The 27,967-nt window shown below is 67.5% G+C and overlaps 2 protein-coding genes and 1 long non-coding RNA gene across 3 annotated transcripts; 1 reads left to right on the forward strand and 2 right to left on the reverse strand.

Annotated features, from left to right (window-relative positions):
• Nucleotides 1–285: 285 nt before the first annotated feature.
• On the reverse strand, nt 286–14,568 carry LOC133068905 (receptor-type tyrosine-protein phosphatase V-like). The gene is made up of 32 exons (XM_061159820.1): nt 14,512–14,568; nt 13,762–14,155; nt 13,168–13,437; nt 12,737–13,000; nt 11,831–12,085; nt 11,493–11,732; nt 11,100–11,375; nt 9,769–10,041; nt 9,157–9,420; nt 8,743–9,009; nt 8,204–8,485; nt 7,892–8,032; nt 7,469–7,679; nt 7,063–7,127; nt 6,154–6,274; nt 6,039–6,083; nt 5,545–5,638; nt 5,368–5,458; nt 5,203–5,279; nt 4,343–4,477; nt 3,701–3,823; nt 3,156–3,316; nt 2,861–2,996; nt 2,320–2,393; nt 1,993–2,149; nt 1,837–1,903; nt 1,651–1,727; nt 1,434–1,562; nt 1,216–1,326; nt 962–1,122; nt 606–741; nt 286–469 (listed from the first exon to the last, which is right to left on the reverse strand). The coding sequence occupies exons 1-32, from the start codon at nt 14,566–14,568 to the stop codon at nt 410–412; spliced, it is 5,214 nt and encodes a 1,737-aa protein (XP_061015803.1). The 3' UTR covers nt 286–409.
• A 232-nt stretch (nt 14,569–14,800) lies between these two features.
• On the reverse strand, nt 14,801–16,270 carry LOC133069490 (uncharacterized). The gene is made up of 3 exons (XR_009695891.1): nt 16,202–16,270; nt 15,744–15,812; nt 14,801–14,884 (listed from the first exon to the last, which is right to left on the reverse strand). It is a non-coding gene; the product is annotated as an uncharacterized LOC133069490 (long non-coding RNA).
• Nucleotides 16,271–18,625: 2,355 nt separating this feature from the next.
• PTPN7 (protein tyrosine phosphatase non-receptor type 7) lies at nt 18,626–27,233 on the forward strand. Its single transcript, XM_061161137.1, has 10 exons — nt 18,626–18,768; nt 19,435–19,749; nt 20,148–20,331; nt 20,579–20,663; nt 21,719–21,795; nt 22,962–23,099; nt 23,318–23,428; nt 23,955–24,112; nt 25,189–25,302; nt 25,959–27,233. Exons 2-10 carry the CDS (start codon nt 19,691–19,693, stop codon nt 26,050–26,052), a joined length of 1,020 nt encoding a protein of 339 aa, XP_061017120.1. The 5' UTR covers nt 18,626–18,768; nt 19,435–19,690; the 3' UTR covers nt 26,053–27,233.
• The last annotated feature ends 734 nt before the right edge of the window (nt 27,234–27,967 follow it).

Consider the following 27,967-nt stretch of genomic DNA (forward strand, 5'->3'; position numbering starts at 1 on the left):
GAGCCGTTCAGGGCCTTGCAGTCGATGCAGGACCCCCCAGCCGGCCCCGGTGAGGCTGTGAGCAATGGTGCCACCGCGGTGGGCACCTGTGCCCTCCTTCCTGGTTCTCCTGCCCAGGTTCCCTCACTGGTGGAGGGCAGGGGCACACGAAACCCAGCCGCTGTGGCCGGGGAGCAGCCACCCTCCAGCGCCTGCCCTGGGCAGGGTCACGGCGGGAGGCAAGGCCAGGCCGAAAGCACCCCCATCTCCCAGTCTCCACGGACAGAACACACTCAGCCTCAGGCTTGACCACACCATTTATTGCCCTTCACAGCACAGGGCTGGCGTGCAGGCCGCTCTCCCGGGGAAGCTGGGCCACAGTGGGCTTGCCGGGCCAGCACCGCCTCCCACACAGCAGGGACTGGGTGACTCACGGCAGCCCTTCCAAGAGCGCGCTGTCGAGGCAGCTGTAGAGGTGGACGTACTGCTCCTGGGGGCGGGCGGGGGGCCGTGGTGAGGACGGCCTCCACGGAGAGTTGGGGGGGGCCCGGATGGCCCGAGGAGGACCCCTCCCACACCCGCCCCCCCACCCCCCCGTCCCGAGGCTGAGCCCCGGGGCCACTCACCAGCGTTGGGGTCATGAGGCCGCAGGCCTGCGACTGCTGCAAGGCCACAGTGAAGACGTCCACGGTGCCCTCGGTCCCTGCCTGCTGCAGCAGCTGCTCCAGGGCCAGGAAGGTGCCCAGTTGGGCCGCACCCTTGCTGCAATTGACCTCAAGTTGGAGGAGCAACTAGGGGCCTGGGCCAGGGCACCGGGGAGGGACGCCCAGGAGAGCCACCGCCAGCATGGGCTCAGGCGGAGGGGCACGGGTTCCCAGAGCGTGTCGGCACAGAGCGAGGGGGGCTGTGTCCTCTGGCCCTTGCTCCGAGCCGGGAGGCCGTGCGTGCTCCACCCGCTCCCCGGGGCCCCGTCCAGCGGCACCTGCAGTGACTGAGCAGTGTGCATGGCTGCTCGGTGTCCCGGGAGCAGCACCGGCCCACGGCGGCCAGGAAAGGCAGCAGTGTCTTGGTGGGGAGCACCTGGCCCGGCTCCCAGCACGGGAACTGCAGCCGCTGCACCGGTCTCTCCTTCCCGCTCGCCTTCTGGGCAGAGACGTTGGCACTGCTGCCGAGGCGGGGGGGGGGCGGTCCGGGCGGCTCTACGGAGCGCCCCCCCCACCCCGCAGCCCAGCTTACATGTGTGACGTGAAGGAAGGTGCAGGGCCAGCCTGCAGCACTGCCGTCCGCCACCCAGCGCACGGTCACCGCGTCCGTGGTAACAGGCTGCGTCTCCGTGGGCCAGAACTCCTGTGGCGGACCCATCTGGGCTGCTTGGCCAGCCAGCCCACCCCGCCGTGGCCCGCTCCGTGCCCCACTCCAGCCCCCGGCGGCCCACCCTCTGCCCTGCCCCTCACCTCCTCCTGGGGGTCCGGTGGGCACAAGGAGGCCATCACGCAGGCCCCGTGCTCCCACACCAGCTCCCAGAATTCAGCTGGCCCTGCGGGGCCGGTCAGCACCACGTGGTCGCGGCCAGAGGGCCCGCCCTGCAGGGCACAGCGTGTCCCCACTGTCTCAGCTCTAGGACCCCCAACCCCCAGGCCCTGTCCACACAGTCAGAGGGCACGTGCTTACAGGGAAGAGCCAGGCTTCAAGCATCTCCCCAGCTGGGCCGCTCTCCACCGAAGGGGACCACTCGTGACAACGGCCCTCTGTGGAGTGGGGGCAGGGGTGAGACCGCCAGAGGCCCAACCCCCTGCCCATGCCCCCTGCCTGGTCCACCCAGCCCAAGCACCGGCCTGCACGCACTGGAGACAGTACCATTCTGCTCACCGCGGGGAGGGGGTGTCCCAGAGCCGGCCTCGTCCTTCAGGGCCTGGAGCAGGAGCTGGGGGGCAGGGGGCGCCGTGAGGCAGGCAGGGTGCAGAAGCCCTGGCTCGAGGGGACCCCACGCCACCCTGCCCAGCCCCCAGCCACCTGGTGCTCCTCCAGGAAGCCTGCGTTGCCATTGGCGGCCCGTTCTGCGCACACTTGGGCAAAGTTCCTCACGGGGATGGGCTGCGGCCTGCGGGGGGCACCGGCTGCGTGGGTGGTGCCTGGGGCTGCCCAGTGCCCGCTGTGGGTCTCTGCAGCCCTGTGTGGACGGAGTCAGCGGCCTGGTGGTGGGAGGGAGGGGAACCCTGCCCCCCCCCATCCTCCCCCTACTCCCCCGCCTCCATCTTCCCCCTCCACCTCCCCCTTCTCCCCCCTCCACCCCCACCCCCCTCCTCCACCCACCCCCCACCAGGCCCCGGGCGCACGTACTGGGCGGCGCAGGTGCTGTGGGGCCCTTCCAGGACCCTGCTCAGGAGGCAGCTGTGCAGGAAGATGTACTGGCTCTGGGGGGGGTGGGGGGGCAGGGGGGCGGGGGCGCTGGCTGAGGGGCTGTGGCCCAGCAGAGGGCTTCCAGACTTCCGGACCCGACCAGCCCTGTGGCCGGGCCACGCAGGGGAGGATCTCCGGGAGTCCTCCGTGGGGCCAAGTGTGAGAGCTGGTGGGGGCCACCCGCCCCTGTGGACCCCCCGCCCAAAGGGAAACACGCCCCCTTAGGAGGGTGGCTGCCCTAGTCCCTCCCCCGGGGTCCTTCCCTGCCCCCTGGATCCTGTGGCCAGGCCACGGGCCCCACCTCCTCGAAGGGTCCCCACCCCCGCCCGCGCCCTCCACCCGCCCACGCCCCTGCCCGCCTGCGCGCCCCACCTGTCCCCGCCCGCGCGCCCCTGCCCGCGCGCCCCCAGCTGTGCCCTCCGCCCATCCCTCCGCCCACGCCCCTGCCCGCACGCGCCCCCGCCCCCGCACGCGCGCCCACCGGGGTCTGAATCATGAGCGGCCGGTGTAGGCGCAGCACGTGCACCGCGTGGAACACGTCCACCGCCTGCTCCTCCTCCAGCTGCCGCAGCAGCCGCCACAGGGCCACAAAGGTGCCTGAGCGGCCCACGCCCGCGCTGCGGGGACAGAGGGCCGGCTGTGAGGGGCCTCCCCATGCCCCCAGCTCACAGCCTGCCTCACCTGCAGGGCGGGCCCTGGAGGACGGAGGGCCCAGGGCAGGGGCAGAGGGTCCGGGTGAGGGGGCTCCCGTGCCCCCGGCCCGCTGTCCGCCTCACCTGCAGTGCACCAGGAGGGGCCCTGCATCCACGGTGGCCCTCGCCTGCTCCCGGACCAGCTCCACAAAGGCCAGCAGGGAGCTGGGGGCCTCGGGGACACTGTGGTCTGGCCAGGTGGTGAACTGCAGCTGCTTCACCCTCCGCAGCTGCTGCTGGGCAGCCTGGGGGGGGGGCGGGGCGGGGATCCTCGCTCAGCCCTTGTCCTGCCACCAGGCCCTGCGGGCAGGCTGGCCCCCGCCTCCCGGGGTTGCTGCCCTGGCTTCTCCAGCCTCCAGCGAGTCTGCCTGCCGGGGGTGCCCAGGCACGGGGGCACCGCTGCCCCAGGAGGTCACGGCCCAGGAGGCAGATGGGGCTCAGGGGCCTGAGCCAAGCACAGCACAGGCGGAGACGTCCTTTCTCTCCCGGCCTCGGATGACCCTGAGTCTCTGCTCTGCCGCCTGGCCCTTCCGAAACCACCAGCCTCCCAGGCAGGCAGGAGGCCAGAGACCCAGGGGTGGGTTGACCCTCCCAAAGGAGTGCTCCCCGCTCCCCTCGCGGGCACGCACGTGATGCAGCTGGAATTCCCGTGTGGTCCACTCGTCCTGGGGCTGCTCGGCCAGCAGGCGGATGGTGACTGGCCCGTGGGTGATGGGGCGGGAGTCGGCCGGCCAGTAGTGCTCACACAGCACCTAGGGCAGGGGGGCAGCAGGGGGACGCGGGTCAGGGCGGGGCGGGCCCGGCCACCCCGGCTCCATCGGCACCCTCCCGCCCTCGATCTCGGCTGCCCTCCTCGTCCAGAAGCCACTCCGTCCCGGACGGGCCCCAGCACCCCCACCCCAGACCTCAGGTGGCCCCGGGGCTTCCAGGCAGCAGCCGGGCTCCTGGGCCAACTGCATGGCCTTACTCAAGGTCACCTGGCTGGGCCACGCCGCTCCACGGAAGGGCTCAGAGGTGCTGTCCCAGGGCCCCGTGTGGAGCAGGACACAGGTGTGTCCAAAGCAAAGACGCAGACTGCCCTGTCTCCGCCACCCCCGGCCCTGGGCCCGGAGCAGCAGGGGGCCACTGTAGTAACATCAGGTGCAGCACAGGTGAGTCCAGCCGGGAGCCTGGGTGCCTGGTCCCTGTCCCTGCCCGCCTCCCAGACCCGCAGCCAGGCCTGCGGGCAGAGCCTGCCATCTGGTGGCCGCCCGGGGCTGCAGCGTGCTCACCCGCCCGTTCTCCATGCCCACGGTCAGCATGACGATGACGCGGACCTGCTGCTCCCACACCAGCCGCCAGAAGTCCGCCAGTGTCTTCTTGAGAGGCCCCTGGGTGGCGATGAACTCCTGCGGGTGGGTGTAGCCCTGGGGCGGGGGACAGGAAGACGTGAACAGGGCCTCCGGCATGCAGCTGAGCATCCATGTGGGATCTCCGTGAGTAAGGACTGCGTGTGCATGCCGGCACCTGTGCACACACGTGAACACATGCACGCCAGGAACCCAAACAGGAGGCTGGCTCGGAGACTGCCCTACCTGGAAGGGACGATGACGAGACCAGAAGGGCCCCAAGTAGCCGCCCCAGGCCCCCTGCCCACACCACCTGCGTCCCCCAGGGGCCCACTGCCCACCCAGCGCCCCTGCCCCACCCGGCGGTCACTCCATTCCAGCACCCCCACCGCCTCTCCTGCCCCCACCCGACACCCCGCCCGGCTCTGTCCACAGGCCCCCCCACCCCGGCTCTTCTCCGGGTCTTTCCGATGACATCCACCCATCTCGCCACTTGTCAGGATTCTGTGCTAAGAGCCCAGATATCTCTCCTCCAGGAAACCTTTCTGGACGTCTAGTCCTGGGTGGACTAAACGTTTCTTCTGAGTACCATTTCTCACACACACACACACAAACACACACACACACACACACTCACACCTGCTCCTTTGAAGGGCGGAGTCCAAGCAGCCCCGCCCCGCCCCCTGCAGGCCCAGCGCGGAACACACAGACACACAAGCTGGCAGTCTTCATGGATGGCCAGGGCAGGACAGCGTGCCCTGCAAACGCAGGGGACGCCACAGCCAGCCTGCGGGCAGCCCTACCGGGATGAAGCTGGCATTGATGTAGTCGGAGTGGGGCTTCCCGTCCAGCAAGGCCAGCCTGACCCGGGAGTGGTCGTCTGCAGAGGGTAAGGCGTGTGTTGGGAGTGGGCACAGGCAGGCCGCTCCGGGCCAGCCGCGGCCCCGCCCGCCAGCCGCTGCGCTCACAGGGCAACACGTGAGGGTAGCGGTTCTTCGCGCTGTTGGCAGGGTGCTCAGCCTCCAGCCTCGGCTGCTCCTTGCCCACCTCCTTCAGCTCCTGCAGAGATTGGGGCCGGGACAGACCCACGTCGACCCCACACCAGACGGGGGTCCCCCAGAGCCTGGGCCGGGCAGAGGCCTCACCTCAAACTCCTGAAAAAAGGCCTGGTAGGCGTGGGCACTCTTGGCCTCAAAGCTCTGCTGGAAGCTGTGCACGGGGATGGGCCGGTGGGTCCACCTGGGTGGGGGCAGGCAGAGGGCCTGGTGTGCGGAGTCCTGCCCTGGTGCCAGTGGGCGTGGGCGCACAGCCCTGGGCTCCAGCCAGGGATGCGGCGGGGGGGGTCGGGGGGGGGGGCAGACAGGACGACACGCGGAGGTGGGCAGGAGTCTTGGAGGGCCAGGCCCTGGACCCTGAGGACGCTCTGGGTGTCTGCTCAGCGTGAGGCCAATGTCAGGAGGCAGAGGAGGGACCCGAGGGTAGATTATGGCCCAAGCCCCAGAGGAAGGAGAAGAAAGCGACCCAGCCTGAAGCCGTCAGGCGGTTGGTCAGGGCCCAGGTGACGACGGGGTTGGCCGGGGCCGGGGGGAGTCGAGGTTGAGGCCGCCTGCCCAGTCCAACACGGGCGGGTGCTCACCGCAGGTTGTAAGCTGTCAGCTCCTGGGAGCGCAGGCTCTTCTCTGCCCTGCAGGGGTGATGGGGTGGTGGGAGGCCGTCCGGGGCCCCCCAGCGCGGGCGGCCCTCCCCTCACTCACCTCTGCCCGTTCACTCGCCTCCAGCACAGCAGGCCCAGCAAGACACCCAGGGCGAGCACGCCGGCCACGATGCCCGCTGCCACCGGAAGGGGCACCGCCCAGGAAGGGCTGGGCCGGGGCTCTGCGGATGGCGGGTGGGGGTGAGCTGGGGACCTGGAGCTGACCTGCGGCCCTTGGGGGAAGGCACAGAGACAGACCCCCTCGGAAGGGAGCACCAGACGCCGGATGGACGCTGTGGAGGCTGGGGGGTGGGGGGGGCCCCCGAATGGGAACCGAGCACAGTCCCCCCAGCTCCAAGTGAGGGGGCCCCCCTCCCCCCAGCCCCTGACGCACTGGGTGGCCCCGCCCACCCTCAACCCCCTCCGGAGAGGAGGGCGGGGGAGGTCGCCTCACAGCCCTGGGCTGCGGAGCATTTGAAACGGAGTGGCTGACTTCAGATTTGCTACAAGTGTGAAATGCAGGCAGGATTGCAGAGCTTTACTGATAAAAAAAAAAATAAATGCAAACTATCTCCTTATTTCAAAAATTAATCACGTTGATAGATTTTCAGTATCTCAGTTTAAAGAAAATGTTGCCGAGATTAATTTGTTTTCCTCTTTTTCACACAGCTGCTAGGCAGGCTGAGTCCCCAGTGTCTCTCACTCACGGCTTCCTCACGTCTCTACTGCTTCAGCACTGCCTTATGATCTCACAGGGTAGAGGCAGGAGGGGAGACTGTTTCCTCCACGTCTGTCCGCCCACCACCGCCCAGCCTGCCCAGCCCGCCCAGCCCGCCCGGACCACCTTCCTCCCAGCCCGGGGGCTCCCAGCACTGCCATGTGGGACGGGTCCCGGCCAGTGGCTGGGAGAAGGCTCAGCAGCAGCCCCCCACCCAGGACCCACTGGGAGCCCCGCCGGGCGCCTGCCTACCTGAAAAGGCTGAGACGGCGATAAGGGTGTCAGGGCTGTGCCTGGAAAAGGCCACGACACTGAACCTGGGGCAGAGGAGCAGGACCTCCTGTGGTGGGGGGCCAGGCAGAGGGGCTGCGCCCCTCCCAAAAGGCTGAGTCCCAGGCAGCAGGAGCCCCCCACCTACGGAGCCTTCCAATCCCGTCACCTGAACCTGCAGAGCGCCCACTGCCTCCCGCAGCGAAGTGAAAAGGAGCCCACCCCTGCTCCCCCCCGGAAGGAGCCAGGGACCGGGGCGCTCCGGGCGTGCCCTGCCTGCCAGGAAGCCCCACGCCTCCCCTGAGTCAGCGCAGGCTCTGGTTGGCATAAGGCGTGAACGGCCCCAGCGAAACCCGGAGTCTCCCCCTCCCTCAGCTGCGGCCCTCACCGATACCGGGAGCCCGGCCTGAGCCGCCCGTTACATATGTCGCGGGTCCGGCCGCAGTCGTCCGTGCCCACGGGCACCGGCCAGGATGTGGGCGCGGCCCAGGGCCCGGGGTAGAAGGGGTTGGAGAGCAGTACAGCCAGGTAGGCGTCGCGGCCGCCGTAGTAGTGGTCGTACCATGTGCAGTTGACGGCTTCGCGGGGAGGCCGGGCCACTGGGAGAGGAGCAGACGGTGGTGGGACCCAGGATGCCCCGCGTTGCTGGATGTGCCAGTTCCACGCTCCAGAATGCCCCACCCCCTTCATGTGCTGGGATCCCCCCCCCCACCTTCGACCCTGACATCCATTCTGCCTGTGTCAGCGCCCGGCCCCTCACCACCCCTGCCAGGCGGTAGCCAGGGGCCCCCACCGCGTGGCCGGGACTCACGTGACATATTGGTGGTGGCGATGACCCCATACCACTGGATCTGCCCGTCCTCCTCGCCGAACATGCCCTGGGCAATCAGCACGCCCATCCCCGGCTCGGGCTCCAGCCGGGGGGCTGCGGCCAGCTCCGGGGGGTGCCAGGCTGGGAGCGGAGGGGGAGTGAGGCGCTGAGAGCAGAGCCGCCCTTGAGGGAGGGCAGGGCCCGGGCTTCGCCGGGCGCACGGGCGTGAGCCCCGTGGGGTAGTGGCGTCGGGGGCAGGGCTGAGGCGGGGGCTGGGGGTGGGCCCAGGGGGAGGGGGCCAGAGGCGCCTACCCTCGGGCGTGGTGGCGCACACCAGGCTGACCACCCGGCTCCACAGGCCGTTCCTGCCCAGCACCGAGAGGCTGAGGCGGTAGGACGCGGCGGGCGCCAGGCGCGCCAGGAGGAGGGCGCCCCCGGAGGTGTTGGCCCGGAAGACGAGCTGGGCGGCCCCTGCCGCCGCCAGCTGCTCCGCCACCACCAGACAGGTGTCCACGTCCCCCGCGGGCACCGTCCAGACCAGGGCCAGGCGCGTGGCTTCGGGCTGGCACTGCACGTCCTCCACCGGGTCAGGCTCTGTGGGTTCCGGAGTTCCGTATCGAGTGGGGGTCAGTGCGCAAGCGCAGAGGCTCAGAGGCACTGGGCACTTTTACCCCAGAAAGGAACAGCGGCCGCAGGGAGAAACGAGCGCTCCTCCAGACCCCCGCCCCCCACCCATCTGGAGACCGAGGGGAGGCCCAGGGCGGGAGGGCAGGGCTCCCCCCGCACAGAAGGGGCGGGGCGGGACGGCTTAGCGCTCGGGGCGCCCCGGCGCCCAGCAGACGCCAGCGTACCCACGGGCAGCAGCACCGGGTGCGTGGAGGCCTGGCGGGGCCCCGCCCGGCACCGAACGGTCAAGGAGAGGTTGCGGCCAGGCGTCAGGTCCCTCAGGACCAGCCGGGCTTGGCCCAGGGCCAGGGGCTGCTCCCGGGACAGGAGCCCGGCCCCCGCGAGCTGCGCGTGGCAGGCTCCGCGCCCCAGGGGGCCGCTGGCCCAGGCCAGGCTGACCACGGCGCTGCCCGCCTGCATGGACACCAGCAGCTCCGCAGGCACCACTGGGGCTGTGGGAGGAGAGCAGGCAACGTCTGACCCCACGCAGGGCCCTCGGCCGCAGGCGGACAAGGGGCTGGGGACGGGGCGCCCCGAGGGAGGGGCTCTGGGCGGCCCCACCCATCGCCCCGCCCCTCCCCGTCCCCACGCCCACTCACGGGTCCAGCCTGCGGCCCTGGCCGCCACTGCACGGAGGGGCCCGGCCTGCGTGACCACCTCCACCTCGTACTCAGTGCCCGGAGTCAGAGCCGAGAAGCTGGCGCCGTCCACCTGGGCCCCCACGGGGCTGGAGTGCACCGGGACGCCCGCCTGGTAGAGGGTCACCCGGTAGCCGTCCCGGCCCCCCGGCGCGTGGACCCAGGACGCCCGGAGCTGGGTGGCGCCTTCACTGGTCACGTTCACCAGGGCAGGGGCGAGGGGACCTGCAGGGAGAGTGTGGGGTGGGGGGGTGGAGAAAGGAGGTATAGGACCTGAACTGTGTCCCCCCAAATTCACGTTCACCCCCTGACCCTCAGGGCCTCAGAACGTGGCTGTGTTCAGAGATGCAGCCTCGAAAGAGGGGATTAAGGCCAAAAGAAGTCACTGGGGGGTCCTGGCCCAGAGGGGATTAGGGCACCCAGGAGCTCCCAGCCGGCAAGGGGTACCCTGGTGCCCCAGGGCAGGGGAGCAGCTGTCGTCAACCCAGCGGCCTGCTCACTGACCATGGGGCTCAGGGGCCAGCCCCCGGGACACCCAGCAAGGGTGGTCAGCGGGGCGGGCGAGGCACTCACGCGTCCAGCCCGTGGCGTTGGTGCTGCTGCTCTGGTCGGGGCCCCGCAGGGTGGCCAGCCACACCAGGAACTCGGTGCCCGGAGCCAGCCGGGCCCAGGAGAAGGTCTGCGCCTCGGGGCCCAGGGTCTCCTGGCTCTCCAGAGCTGGAGGCTGCAGGCAGTAGAGCCGCAGGAGGAAGCCGTCCCTGCCCCCCGCGGGGGGGCTCCAGACGGCCCTCAGGACAGGGGTCCGGGCAGCCAGGCCCAGGCTCAGGTTGGCAGGCGGCGCAGGGACTGCAGAATGAGCAAGAGGCGGATTCGAGCCCCCCGCCAGGCCCCCCAGCCGCACGCTCAGGCTGGTCTCCAACACGGTCAGCCCTGGACTCAACCGCCCCCTTGCTTCCCAGGAAAACGTCTTGGCTAGCTCAGGCCTTGCCCCATGCCTGCTCCCCTCCCCACTTCCCAGGCCTCAGCTCCGAGGGTGACTCTGTTCTGCCTGCCCCGCCCCCAGCTCCAGTCCCCCACCCCCCCAGGCTCACACCAGGACCAGGTCTCCCTGCGAGCTCCTTCCCTCTCTCTCTTCCCCACCTTTGGGCCTGGGGACACACTCCCCCTCACTAAGGCCCCTCTCTGACCACCTTACTCAGACCCACGTGCTCCTTGGCCCACTCCCTTCCTCGGGGAAACCTTCCTTGACCCCCTAAGGTGACCCTTCTATGAGCCCTGAAAGATTAGCCAGAACCACAGAACATTCCTCGTAGTCCTCGATCTTAACCTGTGAAGACAGAGACTCACGCGGTTTGAACACACTGTGCATTCACACTCACCCTATGATATAACCACCAACATAAACCACTTTAATAGACACATCGACCATCTGTTTACTTGTCTGTCTGCCTTTCTACACTATCTTCTTCATAATTTTTAGCTTTGGCATGTAACCCCATACCTAAACATGGAAGGCATTCTTTAAATATTTGTTGGAAGGATGAATGGATGGTTGGAAGGATGGATGGATGAATGGTTGGAAGGATGGATGGATAGTTGGAAGGATGGATGGATGGATGGTTGGAAGGATGGGTGGATGGATGGATGGTTGGAAGGATGGGTGGGTGGATGGATGGTTGGAAGGATGGATGGATGGTTGGAAGGATGGGTGGATGATTGGATGGGTGGATGACTGACCCAATGGTATGATGTGGGGAATGCTTGCAAACAGGTTCATGAAATGCCCTACTCTGAATAGACACATGGCCTCTGAGTCAGGCACACAGAGGGAGGTGTGTGAAGGATGTTGGTACCCACCCCACTGCCCAGGGCTGGCCTCCCAGAGGCTGCAGCCGGGAACTCACGTGTGCAGGCGCGAGCCCTTTGGATGCTGGCACTAAGGTTCCCCACCCGAGTCCACACAGACACGGCGTAGCAGGAGCCGGGCACGAGACCCCGCAGTGTCAGGCTGGCGTTGTCCGGGCCCAAGTTGACAAGCCCGCCCGGCGAGCCCTGGCCGCCCTCCTGGTGCCAGCTGACCCTGTAGCCTCCCCGAGGCCCCGGTGCCGGGGCCCAGCCAACGGTCAAGGCGGAGGGGCTGTCCCTGCTGGCGACCTCCAGCGGCTGTGGCGTGGGGGGCCCTGGCAGAGGAGAGGGCGGTGAGGGGGCGCGTGTGGTGTGTGGGCCTGTGACAGCCCCTCTCCACCCGCGGCAAAGCCCCAGCCCCAGGGCCAGGGGACGTGGTGGCCCACACTCACCTGCGTGGCCTGTGGGGCTTGCGGTGGCAGTGCCCAGAGCAGAGACAGCGTCCACCTGGGAGCGGGCCCCGGGCCCGTGGAGCGTGACCTGGGTGGCACCAGGTGGCCCTGAGACGTTTCTGAGGAGGCAGGGGGCCCCCTCGGAGTGGGGCAGTGTCCGGCTCCCAGGCTCCTTGCTGGCCTCTGGCCCATCCAGGGGCAGCTCGGTACCGCTGCCCTGCGGGTGCTGGGCTGCAGCATCTGGAGGGGTGTGGGCCCTGGAGGGTGAGGGTCCACCCCTCTCAAGGTAGGCGCCCCTGGGCAGGACCCCAACCCGTTCGCCACCGGCCCAGACTCACCACCCAGCCAGGCAGTGGCCTGGGCCCGGGCCTCGTAGGGCCCCGCCAGAACTCTCAGCTCCAGAGCGTAGTGTCCGGATGGCAGGGGCCCTGGGAACGTGACGTTGAGGGCCCCGGGGCCCAAACTTAGGGTCTTTTCCACAGGCCCGCTCAGCCTGAGCAGGTAGCCCTCCCAGGCCCCGGGGCCTGCCTTCCAGCTGGCCCCAAGCCCTGGGGTCTGGGGAGTGAGCCGCAGGTCCAGGGCCGTGGAGGGACCTGCGGGGGAGGGAGACACATGCAGAAAGTCCTTGCAGCCGGCCAGCTCCTTCCTGTGCACCCTGGACAGGCCACCTGCTGGGTGAGTCCTGGGACCCAGCCAAGGACGCGGAAACACAAGAGCACTCCCAGGGCCAGGCCTGGCACGTCCTTGCAGCACGGCCGCTGCGGTCCCTTCGAGGGGCAGAGGCCGAAGCACAGAGACGGCAAGCACTCTGTCTGGAGACCCACAGCCAGGCAGTGGCAGCAACAGGTTCAGACCCAGCCGCCTGGTTCCTCCACCTTCCCCAGAGTGAGAAGGCACGTCCTTGAGCAGAGGGGCATTGGGTCCCGGGGCTCAGCCCAGCCCGAACACTCCTGAGCCTCGGGACTGGTCCCTGTCTCTGAACCTTGGTCTCCCCACTGTCACGGGGGACAGCACAACTTACGGGGGTTAAATGACGTGCCACACGGAAGTGCCTGGCATGGGGCCGGCACACGGCAATTGTCATCACTGTCACCTTCGGGGTGGGGGCTTTTACCACCAGCCAGCAGGCGGGCACTCTTGGGCCTCACCCCTTCCCTGCAGGACTCTGGACGCTCCCCGCATGGCCGGATCAGCCTGCTTGGCTGAGGGACCTCTGCAGTGGCCAGCAAACCCCCAGCACTCACGGGTCCACTCGGTGGCACTGGGCCCCGCTGCCCAACGGGGACCGGCGACAGCGCTGAGTATCAGCGTGTAGGGGGTTCCAGGAGAGAGGCACGGGAAGGTGTGGCTGGAGACACCTCTTGTGACGCCCGCCGTCAGGTTGGAGCCACTGAGGAGGTCTGTGAGCAGGAGGTGCAGCCAGGCGGCCCCCCCAGCGCTGCCCCAGGAGGCCCGCAGGGCCCTGGTGCCCAGGGCACGCAGCGCCAGCTGCCCTGGAGGTACAGGAGCTAGAGGAGGGCAGGCGGGACAGAGCGGACTGGAGAAGGGGCCTGGCCAGAGACTCGGCACCAACCCCGCACAGGAGCCAGGAGCCCCGTCACACTGGCTCAGGGCTCTGGACCACCCCTAACCCCAGCCGGCTGTCACGCGGGGCCTTGCCAGGCGCGGGCCCTACCTGTCCACTGGCGGGCACTGGTCTTCGCTTGGAGGTGGGCGGCCCAGGTGGTAACCTCCAAGACGTACTCACTGCCTGGTAGGAGGTGGCTAAAATTGTAGGTCAGGGTGCCGGCAGACGTGGAGACGTTGTGAACCACTGTCTGGGACTCCAGGTGGCAGAGGACAAGCTGATAGCCATCCTGCCCCCCGGGAGCAGAGCCCCATGAGGCCCGCAGGCTGGATGGGCTCTCAGAGCCGTGGAGCTGCAGGTCCTGGACAGTGGACGGGGCTGCGGCGAGGCAGAGAGGGGCGCTAGGTTCAGGGCCGGGCAGCATCTCTGCTTCTAGCACTCCTCGACAGGTCACTGTGCCAGCGTGGTCCCCAGAGACCTCACCAACCCTCCAGGGCCACCATCCTGCTTGGCCACGCCCCCGCCAACAGGCCCCGCCTGCAGGCCTCCCTTCCCTGCCCCGCAGGCCCCGCCCCGTCCACAGACCCCGCCCGCAGGCTCCCCGCCCCTGCCCGCAGACCACACCTCTGCCCACAGGCCACGCCCCGGCCCACAGGCCACGCCCCGGCCCACAGGCCACGCCCCCGTCCGCAGGCCGTGCACCTGTGAGCACAGTGAGGCCGAGGCTGGCGTTCTGCCCGCAGGGGCGCACGGCCGTCACCTCCAGCTGGTAGCGACTTCCTGGCACCAGGTCCCGGAACTCGAAGCTGGACGTGTTGGTGTGGGCCTGGAGCAGCTGCCGTTCAGGGGAGCCGCGGGGGTTCAGCCGGCTGAGGCGGAGGGTGCGGCCGGGCCCGCCCGGCCCAGGGGCGGCCCAGCTCAGCGTGAGGCTGGCGGACCTGCCCCGGCTGCTGACCGTCACTCTCAGGGGCGGTCCTGGGGAGCAGGGGTCGTCAGGGCGCCCAGTGCCCTGTGCCCTAAAGGAGGCGGGGGCAGGAAGGGCCAGGACAGAGGCGGCCCGGGGGAGAGACGGCCCTGTCCGCCCCTCCTCCACCACCTACCTCCACTGGCCCCTACGGGACCCTCTTCCGGGGGCTGGCACTCATCTTCCTGAGGAACGGGGTAGGAGGGTGGGGGAGAGGGGCAGAGGCTCTGGCTGCAGTCAGGGGCAGAGAAAAGGCTGTCCGCTTGTCCATCCCCACCCCAGGCATGGCCTAAGGGCAGCAGGCAGGACACCGAGGCACGGAGGCCCCAACCGGGGCAGCTCCCCTGTGTCCTGTGGGACTGGGGAGGAGCTGCTTCTGCCCAACTGGGCGCAGATCAGCTGGGGCCCTCAGCGCAGCAGGAGGCCTGGACACCACAGAGAGCAGGACCCCCTGCCCCCGCCAGCCATGGCCCCGGGGCCCACCTCACCTTGGCCAAGAAGCCTGGGAGCCAGAGGAGCGCCGCGAACAGGGCTGGGGGCCTCATCCCAGGGCGTCTGCAGGCAGAGCTAGGAGGCAGCGGGAGGGGCTGTTCTGCATCACCGCCCCCCTACCCCACCCCCCCAGCTCAGCTCCCGGCTCCCTGGAGAGCTTGGCTGCCTTTCCACCGCAGACCCTGTTCTCCAGCAGGGCTCCAGGAGGGGGGAGGGGGGTCGCGACCCCTGGCTGCAGACACACTTGCCTCCCACTCTGGCCCTACCTGCACGCTCTTCAGCAGCTGGCTTTCCAGGCAGGAAGAGACTCAGACCTGGAGAAGCAACGCCCCGGGGTGGGCAGAGACAGCTGACTCCCGACACCTTGCCCTGGGGAGAGGAGGACAGGGTATCCATGTTCCTACCGGGAGGGTCCTGGTGACATCGTGGTGCTGGGAGCTGGGTGCTGGGTGGACAGACAGCTGTGAGTGTGTCCCCTTCTGGACACAGAGGAGCACGTTCTAAAGGCCTTTGTTGCAGGGGTGGTGGACCCAGGACAGCCCTCCTGCTTCTCGTCCTTGCACCCCGGGTGAGGAAGCAACGTCCACCGAGGGAAGAGCGAGCCCCTGCCCCAGGGTGAACCTGGGCCTCCAGCCTCGGCTCCTGACCCCTGACGCCCTGGACGTGTGCTTGCTTCCAACCCCTGCCTGCTCCATCTAGACCCTCCCCACACACACCCCCACCCCCTGCCACCCCCTTGTGGACACAGGTGCTGCTGAGGCCTAGGGGTTCCTGCAGCCTACAGCCAAGGACTCACCTGAAGCGCTCCCTGGAGCCCCCAGCCCAAGGCGGCTGACATGGGGAAAGGTGGGGAGGGAGATGGAGGAAAGGATAGGGCCCTGGTCCCCGAGCTGGAAGTCAGGAGGGGGACGCGTAGCACACAGGCAGGTACAGAGACACTGGGCGAGGAGCTGGCTTCTGCGGACCCCTCTCTCACCCCACTCGGCCAGCCCCAAACCTCAGAGCCGCGCACCAGCCTCTGGAAACTCAGCACTGCAGCCCCATCAGATTTTCCAGGCTGCTTGCACGCGCGCGTGTGTGTGTGTGTGTGTGTGTGTGTGCATGTGTGCGCACATGCATTCTTTCAAAAGAGGAGGTGGGGGAACAACCAGGGAAACTGATGTGAAAGGGGGGAGGTCCCAGTCTGGCCACAAGGGGGAAACACTTCACCCCCCCCTGCCCCCCTCACCTGGGGCACCGCGCTTAGCTGGACCGGCAGAGCCTGGAGCAGTGGGATGGAAACAGCCTAATTCAGAATCTAAGTAGGAAAGGTACACAGGACTGGGTTTTAGGTAAGGGGTAGGGTCGCAGACTGTGCCCAATAGTCCCCACAAAAGGGGGCCTGTTGGGGACAGCACAGACCCCACGTCTAGTCCTATGGATGGGGCCTGGGGGAGGTAGGGGCACACCTGTCAGCCCCCAGCCAGCAGAGGGGGGGGGGGCAGCCTTGGCCAGGACGGGGGTGGAGGGAGTGGGAACGCTCGAGAAGGTAAGGAAGACTCAGACGTAGGAAGCAGCCTCCCAGCCCAGCGTCTCCGTTCAGCAGAAAGTACCCCAAGGGCTCTGTCTTCTCCCGGCAGCCACTCCCACAGACAAACCCACATCCTCCACCTGGAACCCCAGGGGTCCTCCTGGAGCCTGACTTACTGTTCCTTCTGGGGAGAGCGGGCCGACGCAGAGGTGGGTGGTGGGCAGTCTGGGCGTGCTGGCTCCCTGGCTCCCGAGTGCCAACGGTAGTTTCCCCTGCTGCAGCCCGGCGTCCGTCTTCCGGGCCCTCCCCCCCACGCCCACTGCGGCAGCCTGGCCTTGAGCACCCCCACGCCCCGGAAGATAGTCTCCAGGAGGAGAAGGGCCAGAGGTTCCGGATGGCCCAGCCTCCCACACCCCGGGACCTCTCCAGCTCTCTGTATCTCTGTCTCCCCCACACGGCCAGGGACACGAAACCCGCTGGGCTGGCCCGGGATCTGGGGGTGTGTGGGGGACCTGGGATCAGGGCTTCTCCTCCGAGAGGAGCAAAGAGGACAAGGCGGGCTGGAGCAGCAAGGCCCCACAGCGGGCCAGTCCTGAGACTCTGCCTCAAGGGCTCTGTCAGGGCATGGCCTTTGACCCCAGGACAGGCAGGTGCTGCAGGAACAGGGCTTGTATTGGGAATTCCCAATACTCCTGCCCCCTGAGGGGCTCCTGACCCTGGGGCTCCCAGCCCTGGATCTGGGGAGCGACTGGAGGAAGGGGGGGGGGCTCTGCTGAGATGCAGCTCGGAGACCTCAGCCCCGGCACCCCTGGCCCTCCGGGAGCCACTTCTCCGGCAGACGGCTCCCAGTGCCGCGGGATCTGCCCTCTGACTGATGCGGGAGGGGCGCTCCTCGGCCCCTGGGGAGAGGGCTCCTGAGAAGCAGGGAGGAGCAGGGACCCGCAGCAGGTCCTCTTGGTCTCCTGCGCCCCGCACCCAGCTCTGACGCACATTGGCAGGTGGAGTGAGCAGCCTGAGAGCCATGGGGGTCCACGCTGGGGCGGGGGGAGGCTCAGGACGGGAGTCCCTCCATGGCCTCCAGGCCTTCGTCTGCACCTCACAGCCCGGATGGGGCAGCATCCACCTCGGACGGGGCCCAGGCCAGGCTGGGGGCTGTCTCAGGGCCCTGTCCTCTCTGAGGCTTTTGCTGGCGCCCGGCACCTCCAGCTGCGTCTACACCTCCAGTGATGTCCAGGCACCTCTTAAGTTGAAAGGGGTGCAGGGTGAGTAGGAGGGAAGGTGAGTGTCACCCTCAAATATAGCGAAAGGGAACTGAGCTGTCCTTGGGGTCTTACCTGGGACCAACCATTACCCACCCTGCCCCACCCACTTTCTGCACCTCTAGGCCCCCAGCTCTCCAGCCAAGAGCACAGTCTCTAGCTCCTCCAACCCTGAGGGGAGGGGTGCTCACAGCCTGCAGGCTCAGACCTTAGGGGCCTGGGGGCACTGGCGGTGCAGTGCGGAGCACCCATCCCCGCCTCCTCCCCGACTCCTGCGGTATCCTAGCTTCCTGTTCGTGATAAGAATCAGCAGCTTGCCCCAGAGAGGGTGGCCTTCTTTCCAACTCCCCCTTTCCTTTCCCAGGCCCCCCACTACCCACTCGTGGAAATACGGGTGGGTTTTGGGCCAGCTGAGCTAGAGGCCATGCCCCCTGGTCTGCCAGGGGTCCCCAGGCTCCTGCCCTGTCCCCTCCACCTGGGCTCCCCCACTCGGGCCTCCCGAGCGCCAGGGGGCCACCCTGCCCTGCCTGTAGGCAGCCCCCCACCCCTCCTGCATGCCACCCCCGGCCTGTCGTACACAGCGCTTTTTGCTGTCACCTTCTGATGGCTGAATCAGGGAAGTGGGTGGCGGGGTGAGGATGGGATTGTGGGCGCCCGGAGGGGATGTTTCAAGGTGACAGGAGCCCAGCAGGGAGCCAACAGGAGGCCCACCGGGTGAGCCAGGGGCAGGCCAGTGGGGTCTTGGACTTGGGGTCTCCCCTACCCAGGGCCCAGGCTCCAGGTGGTGTAGCAGCAAAGCAGACATGGGGGTCGCCTTGTGTGAGAGCCAGAGGCTGGCCACCCTCCGTGGGTCCCTGAGTAGATGTCAGGGTTCTGGGAGGAGGCCTGTGGGGCTGGGGGCGGGGGAAGCCCCCAGACCCTGCTACGGGGTGTCTCTACTGCCCACCCCCAGAGTGGCTGACCTGGCTCAGACCCAAGACATCTCGGAGCTGGGAGCCTGGGGTTGACCCTTGTGGCCTGGCCTGAGCCTTTCCCTTCGTGGAGAGAGACTCCCGCCCCCTTCCCCCACCTCCGTGTGCGCCTACTTCTCCCTGTTCCTGGTGGGATTCCCGCAGCTGGAAGGGGCAAGGGCTTCTGGGGGGCAGCCTGGGGTGGGGGTCGGCTCCGCCGTGCCCAGCAGGCAGGCAGAGACAAGAGGCGGCCAGGGCCTGGAGGAGAAGCCCTGCAAGAGAGGCGGTGGTCAGGGCCAGCCATTCCCATGCGCAGGGCCGGGCTGTGGCGAAGGTGTGGACAGGCCGGGCCCCAGGGTCAGAGGCGGGAGGCCGCCGGCCCTGCTGGTGGCAACAGGCAGCTGGGTGCGCGTGGGTGGCAGTGAGGAGGGGCGGAGGGAGGAAGCGGGCTTCCTGAGGCCTCCCCAGCCCTCAGAGACAGACTGACAGACAGACAGACAGCTGGCAAGAGGCGCCTGGGGACACGGCTGCCTTGTAAGTACCTGAGGGGCGGGGAGGAGCCCCGAGGCCCCAGGTCTGCGGACACGGAGGGCCCGGAGGGGGTCCCCGGGAGGGCGAGCGGGAGGGCGTGGGGGTCAGGCGCTGGGTGGGCAGGGGCGCTGATGGCCCCGAGGGCAGGCAAGGCGCGGCGGGCCGGGGAGGGCCGACAGGCGTCCTGCTGCGGCCGCCCCTGCCCGCCCGGACCCCGTGGGCGCGGCGACCCCACCACCCCAGCTCAGCTCTGAGCCGGGCCCTGGCCTGGAGGCGGGCTGTGCCCTTGGCAAGGCACCCTGCCACCTCTGCGCCTGGCTTGTGCCCCCAGCTGTCGCCTCCCCAGGCCCTGCACTCGCGGGCTCGGTGAGGCCACTTCCTGTGACGGTTACTGCGGCAGGCGGGGGATGGGCGGCAGGAAGGCAGCACCCTCCCGGGCCGGAGACCCCAGAGGCCGGGGGACCCTGGGTGGAAGGGCCGGCTGCCCCAAGCACAACGCAGGTTCACCTTCTCGTCCAAGGGAGGCCCCTGCAGACCCAGGGGCGTGAGCCCACCCTCCACCCAGAACAGCCGCACGCCCCCTGGACCCTGCCCCTCCGGATTCCTCCGGATCCCATCCTATCTCGGCCCCCGTCGTGACCCTTTATCTCACCCTCCCGCTAATCCCAGGCGGCTGCCACCCCACGCCCCTGCAGAGATCCTGGCCTTCCTACAGAGCCACACCACCACTTCCTGGGGAACAGCGGAAGACAGCAAGAAGACCCGAGGTGCCCGAGGGCAGAAGGCCGCCCGACGGCCCAGAGGCCAAGCCGCATGGCCGCGTGAGCTCCGGGGGCGCTGCCCCCAGCATGGTCCAGGCCCGGGGCCGCTCCAGAGCACCGCCCCGGCCTCCCCTTCACCGTCATAGTCGCCTTCGGGGGCAGCCATGACCCAGCCTCCGCCAGACCAGGCCCCAGCCCGGAAGCACGTGCGGCTGCAGGAGAGGTGAGACCCTCCGAGGAGGGCCCCGCTCGGCCGGCCTGCCCTCGGCCGCCCCTCCGGTGGGACCCCCACACCTCCCCAGGCAAAGGAAACCAGACTGCTCATTTGCATATCTGTGTCAGCCTTGCGCCTGCGCCCCAAGTCCCAGGCTGGGTTGAGCACCCCTCGAGGGGCCCGGAGCCTCCAGGCCTGGGTGTGGATCTGAGCTTTAGGGGCCCAGCCAGGAATGGGAAGTGGGGGCAGCTGGAGGCAGCTGCTGGGTTCAGAGCCTCATCACTGGCCGATGAGGGGCAGGGGTGCTGGGGGCCTGGGCCTCAGGGTCGAGAGGAGACAGGAGCTCGCCGTCAGCGGTGCTGGGACAGCCATGACTGTGGAGGCCAACCGTGCCGTCTCCGCTGCAGGCGCGGCTCCAACGTGGCCCTGATGCTGGACGTGCGGTCCCTGGGGGCCGTGGAGCCCATCTGCTCCGTGCGCACGCCCCAGGAGGTCACGCTGCACTTCCTGCGCACGGCCGGGCGCCCCCTCAGCCGGCAGGCCCTGCAGCACCGCCCGCCCAGCCCCATGCAGCTGGAAGAGGAATTCCTGGTGAGAACGAGGGCCCCCCGAGTCACTGGCCTTCTGGATTGGGAGCAGCTGGCAGGCCTGTCCCCGTGGGTCCTTGGGAGACAGAACCCCAGGGGCTCCAGGAAGGAGAAGGCTCCACCCTCCGCCCTGCACCCCATCCAGACCCGCCTCCTGATGCCAGGAACGAGGCCCCTCCACCAGGGAAGCGGGGGGAGGGAGGCTACAAAGGGGGCCACTGCTCACACATCTCCTCCCCCGCCCCCGCCAGAGGATCCCCTCAAACTTCGTCAGCCCTGAAGACCTGGATATTCCTGGTCATGCCTCCAAGGACCGATATAAGACCATCTTGCCAAGTAAGGACTGCGGTGGGGCTGGGGTGGCGGCGTTCAGGGGGTGAGACAGCCTCAGCCAGGAGGGGGCTGCCCTGCGTGGGGCCTCATCTTTTGACAGAGGGATGCCCCCGCCTGGCCCTGGCCAGGGAAGGGGTCAGGAACCACGCCAGTCTGAGACTAGGCCCTCACTGCGGGCCAGCGCTGCTCAGCGTGGCCCTGGGTAGTCGGTGTGTGGCGTTCTAACCCCCACTTTACAAATGAGGAAACCGAGTTACAGAGAACTCGTGTAGCGCGCCTGAGGTCACAGTGTCAGGCACCGACCCCCTTCCTCCCGTTCCTCCCGCCTGGGAAACGGCCAGCACCGTCTGCAGGGGACGAGCCCCATACGGACGGCTCCCAAGAGGCGCTGAGGATCTCAGACGGAGGGGTGAGGAGGCGGCAGGCAGGGTTCATGGGGCTGACAGACCTGGGTCAGCACCTCCTGTGTTCGGAGGCACGCGCGGGGCCTGCTGACCACGAGGCCCGGAAGGCTGTCACCCCACGCTCTTCACAGAGCAGCCTTATCTGACCCGCCGCCCCCAGCAGCCCCCAGTGTGGAGGCTGCAGCCTTCTGCCAGCCTGCTAGTGCCCACAGAAGGGGCAGGGGCAGCCTGCTCTGGGCCCCGAGGTGCCCTCCGCCCAGACCAGCTGGCCCCTGGGAGCCAGCTTCTTCATCGGGCCTGGACTGGAGCTGGAGAAAGGCCCCCTTAGAGGCTGACTTGCAGGGTCGGGCGGGCGTGGGATGAAGCCTGAGTTCCAGTGGGGTTTCTCAGGAGAAACTTCCTCCACCGTCTCTCTCTTTCCATTTTTATTACCACGACCCCTCTGCGCACCTCTCTGACCTCCGCCTGTCTGTCCTGCCGGCACCGCCCGGGGCCTCCCCGGCGCCGCCCTGGCCTGGGCCTCTGCTGCTCAGGAACGCCGTGGCCGCCTGCTCGTCGCGGCGCCTCGACCAGCACAGGGCTGCCCTCTCACCCTCCCTGCATGCTGCTGCTCTCCTGCTCGCCCTTTGACCTCTGCTGGTTTTCACTTCCTAGACCCCCAGAGCCGAGTCTGCCTGGGCCGGGCACAGAGCCAGGAGGATGGGAATTACATCAATGCCAACTACATCCGGGTGAGCTGCTGGGGGGGAAGGGGGTGCTGTGTCCAGAGACCCCCCCAGGACACCTCCCAGCACAGCCGGGCACCTGGTGTCCTGGCTCCAACCCCATGAGCTGCCGGAACAGGACACCAGGATGCACAGAGCAGACGTCCGGTGCTGGAAGGAAGACCCGGCCTCCTCTGCCCCTGGGCCCCACACCTGCCAGCCTCTCCGCGGAGAGCGGCCCTGGCCACCCTAGCCCAAGACTACCAGGTCTGCCGCCCAGTGAGGCACCTGGCCCCTTCCCTCCCCTCTGCCTCTGCTGCTCCAGGCAGCCCCTCCTTCTTGGAGGCGGCTTAAGTCAAGGAATTAAGGAACCGGAGGCCAGGAGGCCAGGTGGACTCCACGCCTAGCCTTGTCCCCAGTGCCCAGCCTCCGGCCTGCAGGGTGGGAGGCGGCAGGCGCAGACGTGAGCCCTCTAGCGGCTCTGAGTGGGTGGGACACCGGCAGGAGTGGACGTGAACAGCCCGCATCAGCCACCTGGTGCGGAAAACTTGACTCTTTTGAAAAGACCCTGATGCTGGGAAAGACTGAAGGCGGGAAGAGAAGGGGACGACAGAGGGTGAGGTGGCTGGGTGGCATGACCGACTCGATGGACATGGGTTTGAGTAAACTCCGGGAGTTGGTGACGGACAGGGAGGCCTGGCGTGCTGCAGTCCATGAGGTTGCAAAAAGTCAGAGGTGAACTGAACTGAGGGCCCCGGGGTGAGGCGTGGGCCAGTGAACGGTCTGGATCCCTCGTCCCCTGAGGAGCAGGAGGATTCTGAAGGGGAGAAAGAGGGCTGGCAGGGGTGTGCTACACCTTGCTGCTAACTCCACAAAGTAGCGTGTCAAAGGGCAATGGTTTTGCCCGCCTTTGGTGCTAGTAGAAGGGACCATTCAAGGAGGCCCCGAAGGACTGAACGCAGCAGCTCTGTCCAGACCTGCACCGCAGCGGCTGGGCAGGCACGAGGCCTGGTCTGCCTCAGCAGAGCAAGAGCTGGGACCCGGCTGTGCTCCGCGCCCAGAGCCCATCCCGGCCAGCGCGGGGCTCCCGGTGTGTGCGTCCCTGACGCGCGTGTCGGGCCGCAGCCTGAGCTGGCCCCTGCAGCTCGGGCCGCCCCGGGCCCCATGCTCACCACCCGCCTCCCCGCCTGCAGGGCTACGGCGGGCAGGACAAGGCCTACATCGCCACCCAGGGCCCTATGCCCAACACGGTGTCGGACTTCTGGGAGATGGTGTGGCAGGAGGAGGCACCCCTCATCGTCATGCTCACGCAGCTCCGAGAGGGCAAGGAGGTGGGGGCGGCTCCAGGCAGGGCCCCGGGGGCTGAAGACACCTGTCAGTCCCTGAGTCACAGGCCACGGAGGCCACCCCAGCCAGAAGCCGGGGCCGGGGGGAGGCGGGCACTTCATCTGCAGGTGTCAAGCCCCCCAGGGGGGCAGGGAGACGCCTCGGGGGGGCCCTGTTCCAGCCGACAGACCCCAGCCCCTGACTCCCAGCTCCCCCCGCCCAGAAGTGCGTCCACTACTGGCCCACAGAGGAGGAGACGTACGGGCCCTTCCGCATCCGCGTCCAGGACGTGCGGGAGCGCCCGGAATACACCGTGCGGACACTCACCATCCAGGTACCTGGGGCCGCGGGGGGCTGGGCCGCCCCTCTCTGGAGGTTCCCTGGGAGTCTCCGGTTTGCTCAGGGAGACCTGCCTGAACCCACGTCTGTGGAGCTGCGTGGGCCCGGAAGAGGGACGCGGGTGCCATCCTGGGGCCCCTCCAGGCCAGCAGGGGGGTGCCAACCATACCCGTGGGGAGTGGGGCGGGCCCTGGAGTCACTGCTGGAGGGAGTCTGGCAGTTTGATGAGAGGCTTAACGGTACGTGAACGCGCCTAAGCCCCTGTCACCGGAGGCGCCTTCCGCTCTCCTAAGCAGCTCTCTGGCCTCCGAGCATCACAGCCCCGTGTTCGAGGCAAAGAACTTGAGGCTAAGGGACACGTCCACCAGGCCTGTGCTGGTGGGAGGCAGAGCCAGGACCTGAGCGCGGGTCTCTGCGCTCTCCCGGGGGTGTCTGAGGAGGAAGCCCGAGCAGGAGGAGGCCGGTCTTCCGCTCTGGGTCACCCCGTCCCGTGCCCCCTTCTCACTCCCCGCCCCGCCCAGCACCAGGAGCAGTGCCGGGCCCTGAAGCACATCCTCTTCTCGGCCTGGCCTGACCACCAGACCCCAGAATCGGCGGGGCCCCTGCTGCGTCTGGTGGCTGAGGTGGAGGACAGCCCAGAGACCGCTGCCAGCTCTGGGCCCATCGTGGTCCACTGCAGGTATGCACCCCCAGGGAAACCCTTTCTCCCCATGGGGCCCCTCGGAGGGGCTCTGAGTGGAGCAGGGCGGGCCGGCCCGGGCCTCACTCACACAGGGATCTCCAGCTCATCCAGCAAGTGCGGAACACAGACGTGTGGGCCGGGCACCCAGGCATAGTCCAGAGAGGCAGCTCCTGGGTCCCCACTTCTTTACCCAGCTCCACGGGAGGAGGAGACAAACCCGCTCCCTGCTGCCAGGGCGCACATTTATTCATTCCACAAATGTTCACTCAAAGCCTGTCACTGCCAGGCACAGTGTTCGATGCTAAGGAGACAGTGTGAACAAGACCATTTGGTTACTGCCCACTTTTACGGTCTGGTGGGAAAGAGAGATAAAACAGGATGCAGCATGATGAAATGTGACAGGGGGTGTTGGGGGGCACAGAACCAAGTCGCCCCCATGAGACTTTGGCCAGAAAAGGTCTTCTGGGAGGAAGGACCTCTAGGCCAAGCTAAGACTTGGGAGGTGAATGAGCCAAGTGAAGGAGCAGCAGGGAGCACCCAGGTGGATGGAGCTGCAGCTCCCAAGGCCTGATGGGAGGCGGGGGGCAGTCAGGGCGTGGGCCCGGGACGCAGGGGCGGGCTGAGAGTCTGCAGGGTAAGAGCGGGCGTGCGGATGAGGGGCCTCCCAGGACAGGCCTAGAGACCCAGGTGTGCCACTGAAGAGGCCCGGGGCCTCAGGCTAAGAGGTGGGCGGACGGAGGGGTGAGGCAGGGACAGACTCGAAAGAGGCGCAGTGTTCGGGAGGCCTGTCCTCAGCAGCTCACGCGGCCGCAAGCGCAGGCAGGGGGCTGTGGACCCCCCACGGGTGCAGCCGGTGACACTGGGGGTCAGGGGTTCACGTGGGAGGGGAGACTTCCTGAAGAAGGGAAGAAGGCAGGGCAGAGCTGGGGGAGAGGACTGGGGGCAGGACGGGCAGGCAATGGGAGAGCGGCGCCGTCAGAGAAGGACGCTGGCGCATCCGAGGCGTGGCTGCTGCCCTCCCCGCCCACCTGCCCCCGTGACCGCCCCGCCCTGCCCTGGACCCCTGGACCCAGCGCAGGGATCGGCCGGACCGGCTGCTTCATCGCCACCCGCATCGGCTGCCAACAGCTGAAGGCCCAAGGGGAGGTGGACGTCCTGGGCATCGTGTGCCAGCTGCGACTGGACAGGTGGGCACTTAGGCTCTGGGCATTTCCTATGGGAGAAAAACGGGCCCCTTGGGCTTCAGGAGCTTAGCACCTTACACCCAGGCCAGAATCTCCACCTAAAATTTAGCTGGGGGGGCTAGAGTTAAACAGGACACTCTATTAAATAGGATTCACCTGAGCTTTCAGTCTTGTTTGTTTTTTGTTTCCGTTTTTCCAAATATCCTTCTTCAGGGTGGGGAAGGTGGGGAGAGAGTGGATGGTTGGCTCTAGAAACAAGACAGCCACAGGCAACCGCAGAAGCTCACTGGTGTAGACAGAGAACAGGGTACACCCCCCTGAGCTGTCTCTGTGTCTCCTGGGTCCCCACTTCTTTACCCAGCAGCGGCCCCCTCCCTGGAGAGCTGCTGTAAGGAATGAGCTCACCAGTGGGAAAGCATTGGGAACACGAGATCTGGGGAATCACTGCTTCTAAGATTATTGGGGAGACGAAAACTTGGGGCTCAGGAACATCCCTGCTGGTCAGACAGCCCTCCCCCAGGGGGGAAGGTGGGGGCAGTGGGGGGAGTCCCGGCCTGCCACAGAGAGGACGCCCCTGGGAGGGGGTGCCCACAGGCCTTCGGGCGGGTCGGGCCAGCCCCGCCCGCCTCAGCTCAGGGCCTGTGCGCTTCTCCCCGCAGGGGCGGCATGATCCAGACGGCTGAGCAGTACCAGTTCCTGCACCACACCCTGGCCTTGTTCGCCGCCCAGCTGCCAGAGGAGCCCAGCCCCTGACCCGGAGCCCTCCCTGCCCAGGGCCGCTTCCCCGGGCCTGGGGAAAGGGGGCCTCGGGAAAGGGGTCTTTGTGACCTGGGGAATCCCCAGGGGGCCTGTCTGGGGTCCCAGGAAGCTGGCCAGTGAAGACGAGGCCAGACACCGGCTCTTGAGCACTGCCCACGCCCCTGCCCCCTGGAGATGCCCCCAGTGGACACAGGGGTGACCCCCCACATGAGAGCCTCGGTCTCTTCCTTAGATATGGACCTGGTGCTTTGCTGCCACCAGGGCAGAGCAACCTGAGGGTGCCCAGAAGCTGCTCCAGCTGCACCCCCTTCCTGGGGCTGGCAAGAGCGTGACCCCAAGATCATACCCGCCCTGGTCCAGCCCGAGAACAGGCTGATGGCCGGAGGTGGGAAAAGCCTGGTGCTGCCTTGACCACGTCCTCAGCATCCTGCCAGGGACTCTGCCTCCTCACCCAACATCAGAGGCTGGACACCCCCAAGAAAGCAAGAACCAGAACAGCCCCATGCCCACACTGGGGTCTGGGAAACAGGCTACAGAAGTGACCAGACCAAACAGTTAAAGTCTCTAGAAGAAGGAAAGTGTGGGAACACCTCCCCACGGTCCAGACTGCTGCCCCTGCCTCCGTACCTGCCAGCCGCCTGCCCCAGCCACTCCCCTGGGAGACCCTGCGTCCTCAGCCTGCCTGCCAGCCTCAGAAGGGACGTGCGTGCCCAGGAAGAACACAAGACCTGAGCAAGGAGCCGAGAGCACTGCCTGACTCCAGATAAGAGTCCCGTCACGCCCTTCTCCCTGCAGAGCATGCCTGGACGGCACGCCTGTTTCCACCAGCATCCTGGGTTAAAGCACCTATGTGGGCCAGGGGCTCAGGCTGAACAGGGTCCGCCACAGTTCACCCTGGAGAGCTAACTGCCCTCCGCGCCTCTCGTCAACACGAGGCCCAGGGCCCCCCAGACCTAATCTCAGGGTTGACCACCACCTGGGAGTGAACTCACTCCTCCTGAGGCCTTCCTGCCCTACGAGAGGCACTTCCGCTGCCCGTGGAGCTCAGACCCCCCAGGAGGAAAGCTGCCACATGGGCGGGTCCCCCTTCCTGGGTGCTGCTGCCCCAACCCTGTCCAGACCTGAGGACAGGCCGTGGAGAATAACAGGTGGGGAAATAAAGGCTTCTTCTTGTCCTCATGCCTCCAGGGCCCCTTCACAGCAATTAGGGTAAGAATCCACAGACCAAGGACAGGTGGCCGCTCTTCACCCCGGAATGTGCACTTTTACAGCCCTTCCAGGGACATGGGGAACAGTGACCCTGGAGTGGGCTTGTCGGGGGGCAGGGGAGACAGAGGTGTTCCTTGGGTGCTAGAGAGGAACTTACCAAGAGCAGGGACTAGAAAGGCCATGTAACCGCTCGGACGTTCTGCAGGCCGAGACCCTGCGATCCCACCATTCTGGCAACTGATCATGGGGTTATCTTGGTGGGTTTGGCAGGTATGGTTGCTATTTGAAAGTTTACACACCTTTGATGAAAACCACAGGCACACATGAACACGCGTGGAGGTCAAACACTAAGATGCAGCCAGGGCGGGGTGGCGGCTGGGGGCCCCGGGGACAGCAGCACCTCGGCAGGCCCCCACCCCCACCGGTGGCTCTCCTGACTGCTACTATGGCTTTTACCCAGCACAGGCCAACTTTTCCATTTGCCACAAACCTGCCTCCCTGGAAACCGCCTGGCAGGATCTTCTCTGTCTAGTATCACTGTGGTCCTAGTAAAAGCCGCTCTGGGCGAGAGGCTTCTAAGTAGGGAGTTCTGGTACATCGTGGTTGACAAAGCGCTCACTGGCGGCTGTTCCTCTCCGCGGGGTACCCTCTGAGAGATGGGGGCTCGGTACCCAGAGATGCTCAGAGGCCAGGACGCAGG

This window comes from Dama dama, chromosome 14, assembly GCF_033118175.1.
Source record: "Dama dama isolate Ldn47 chromosome 14, ASM3311817v1, whole genome shotgun sequence".
In the NCBI taxonomy this organism is placed as follows: domain Eukaryota; kingdom Metazoa; phylum Chordata; class Mammalia; order Artiodactyla; family Cervidae; genus Dama; species Dama dama.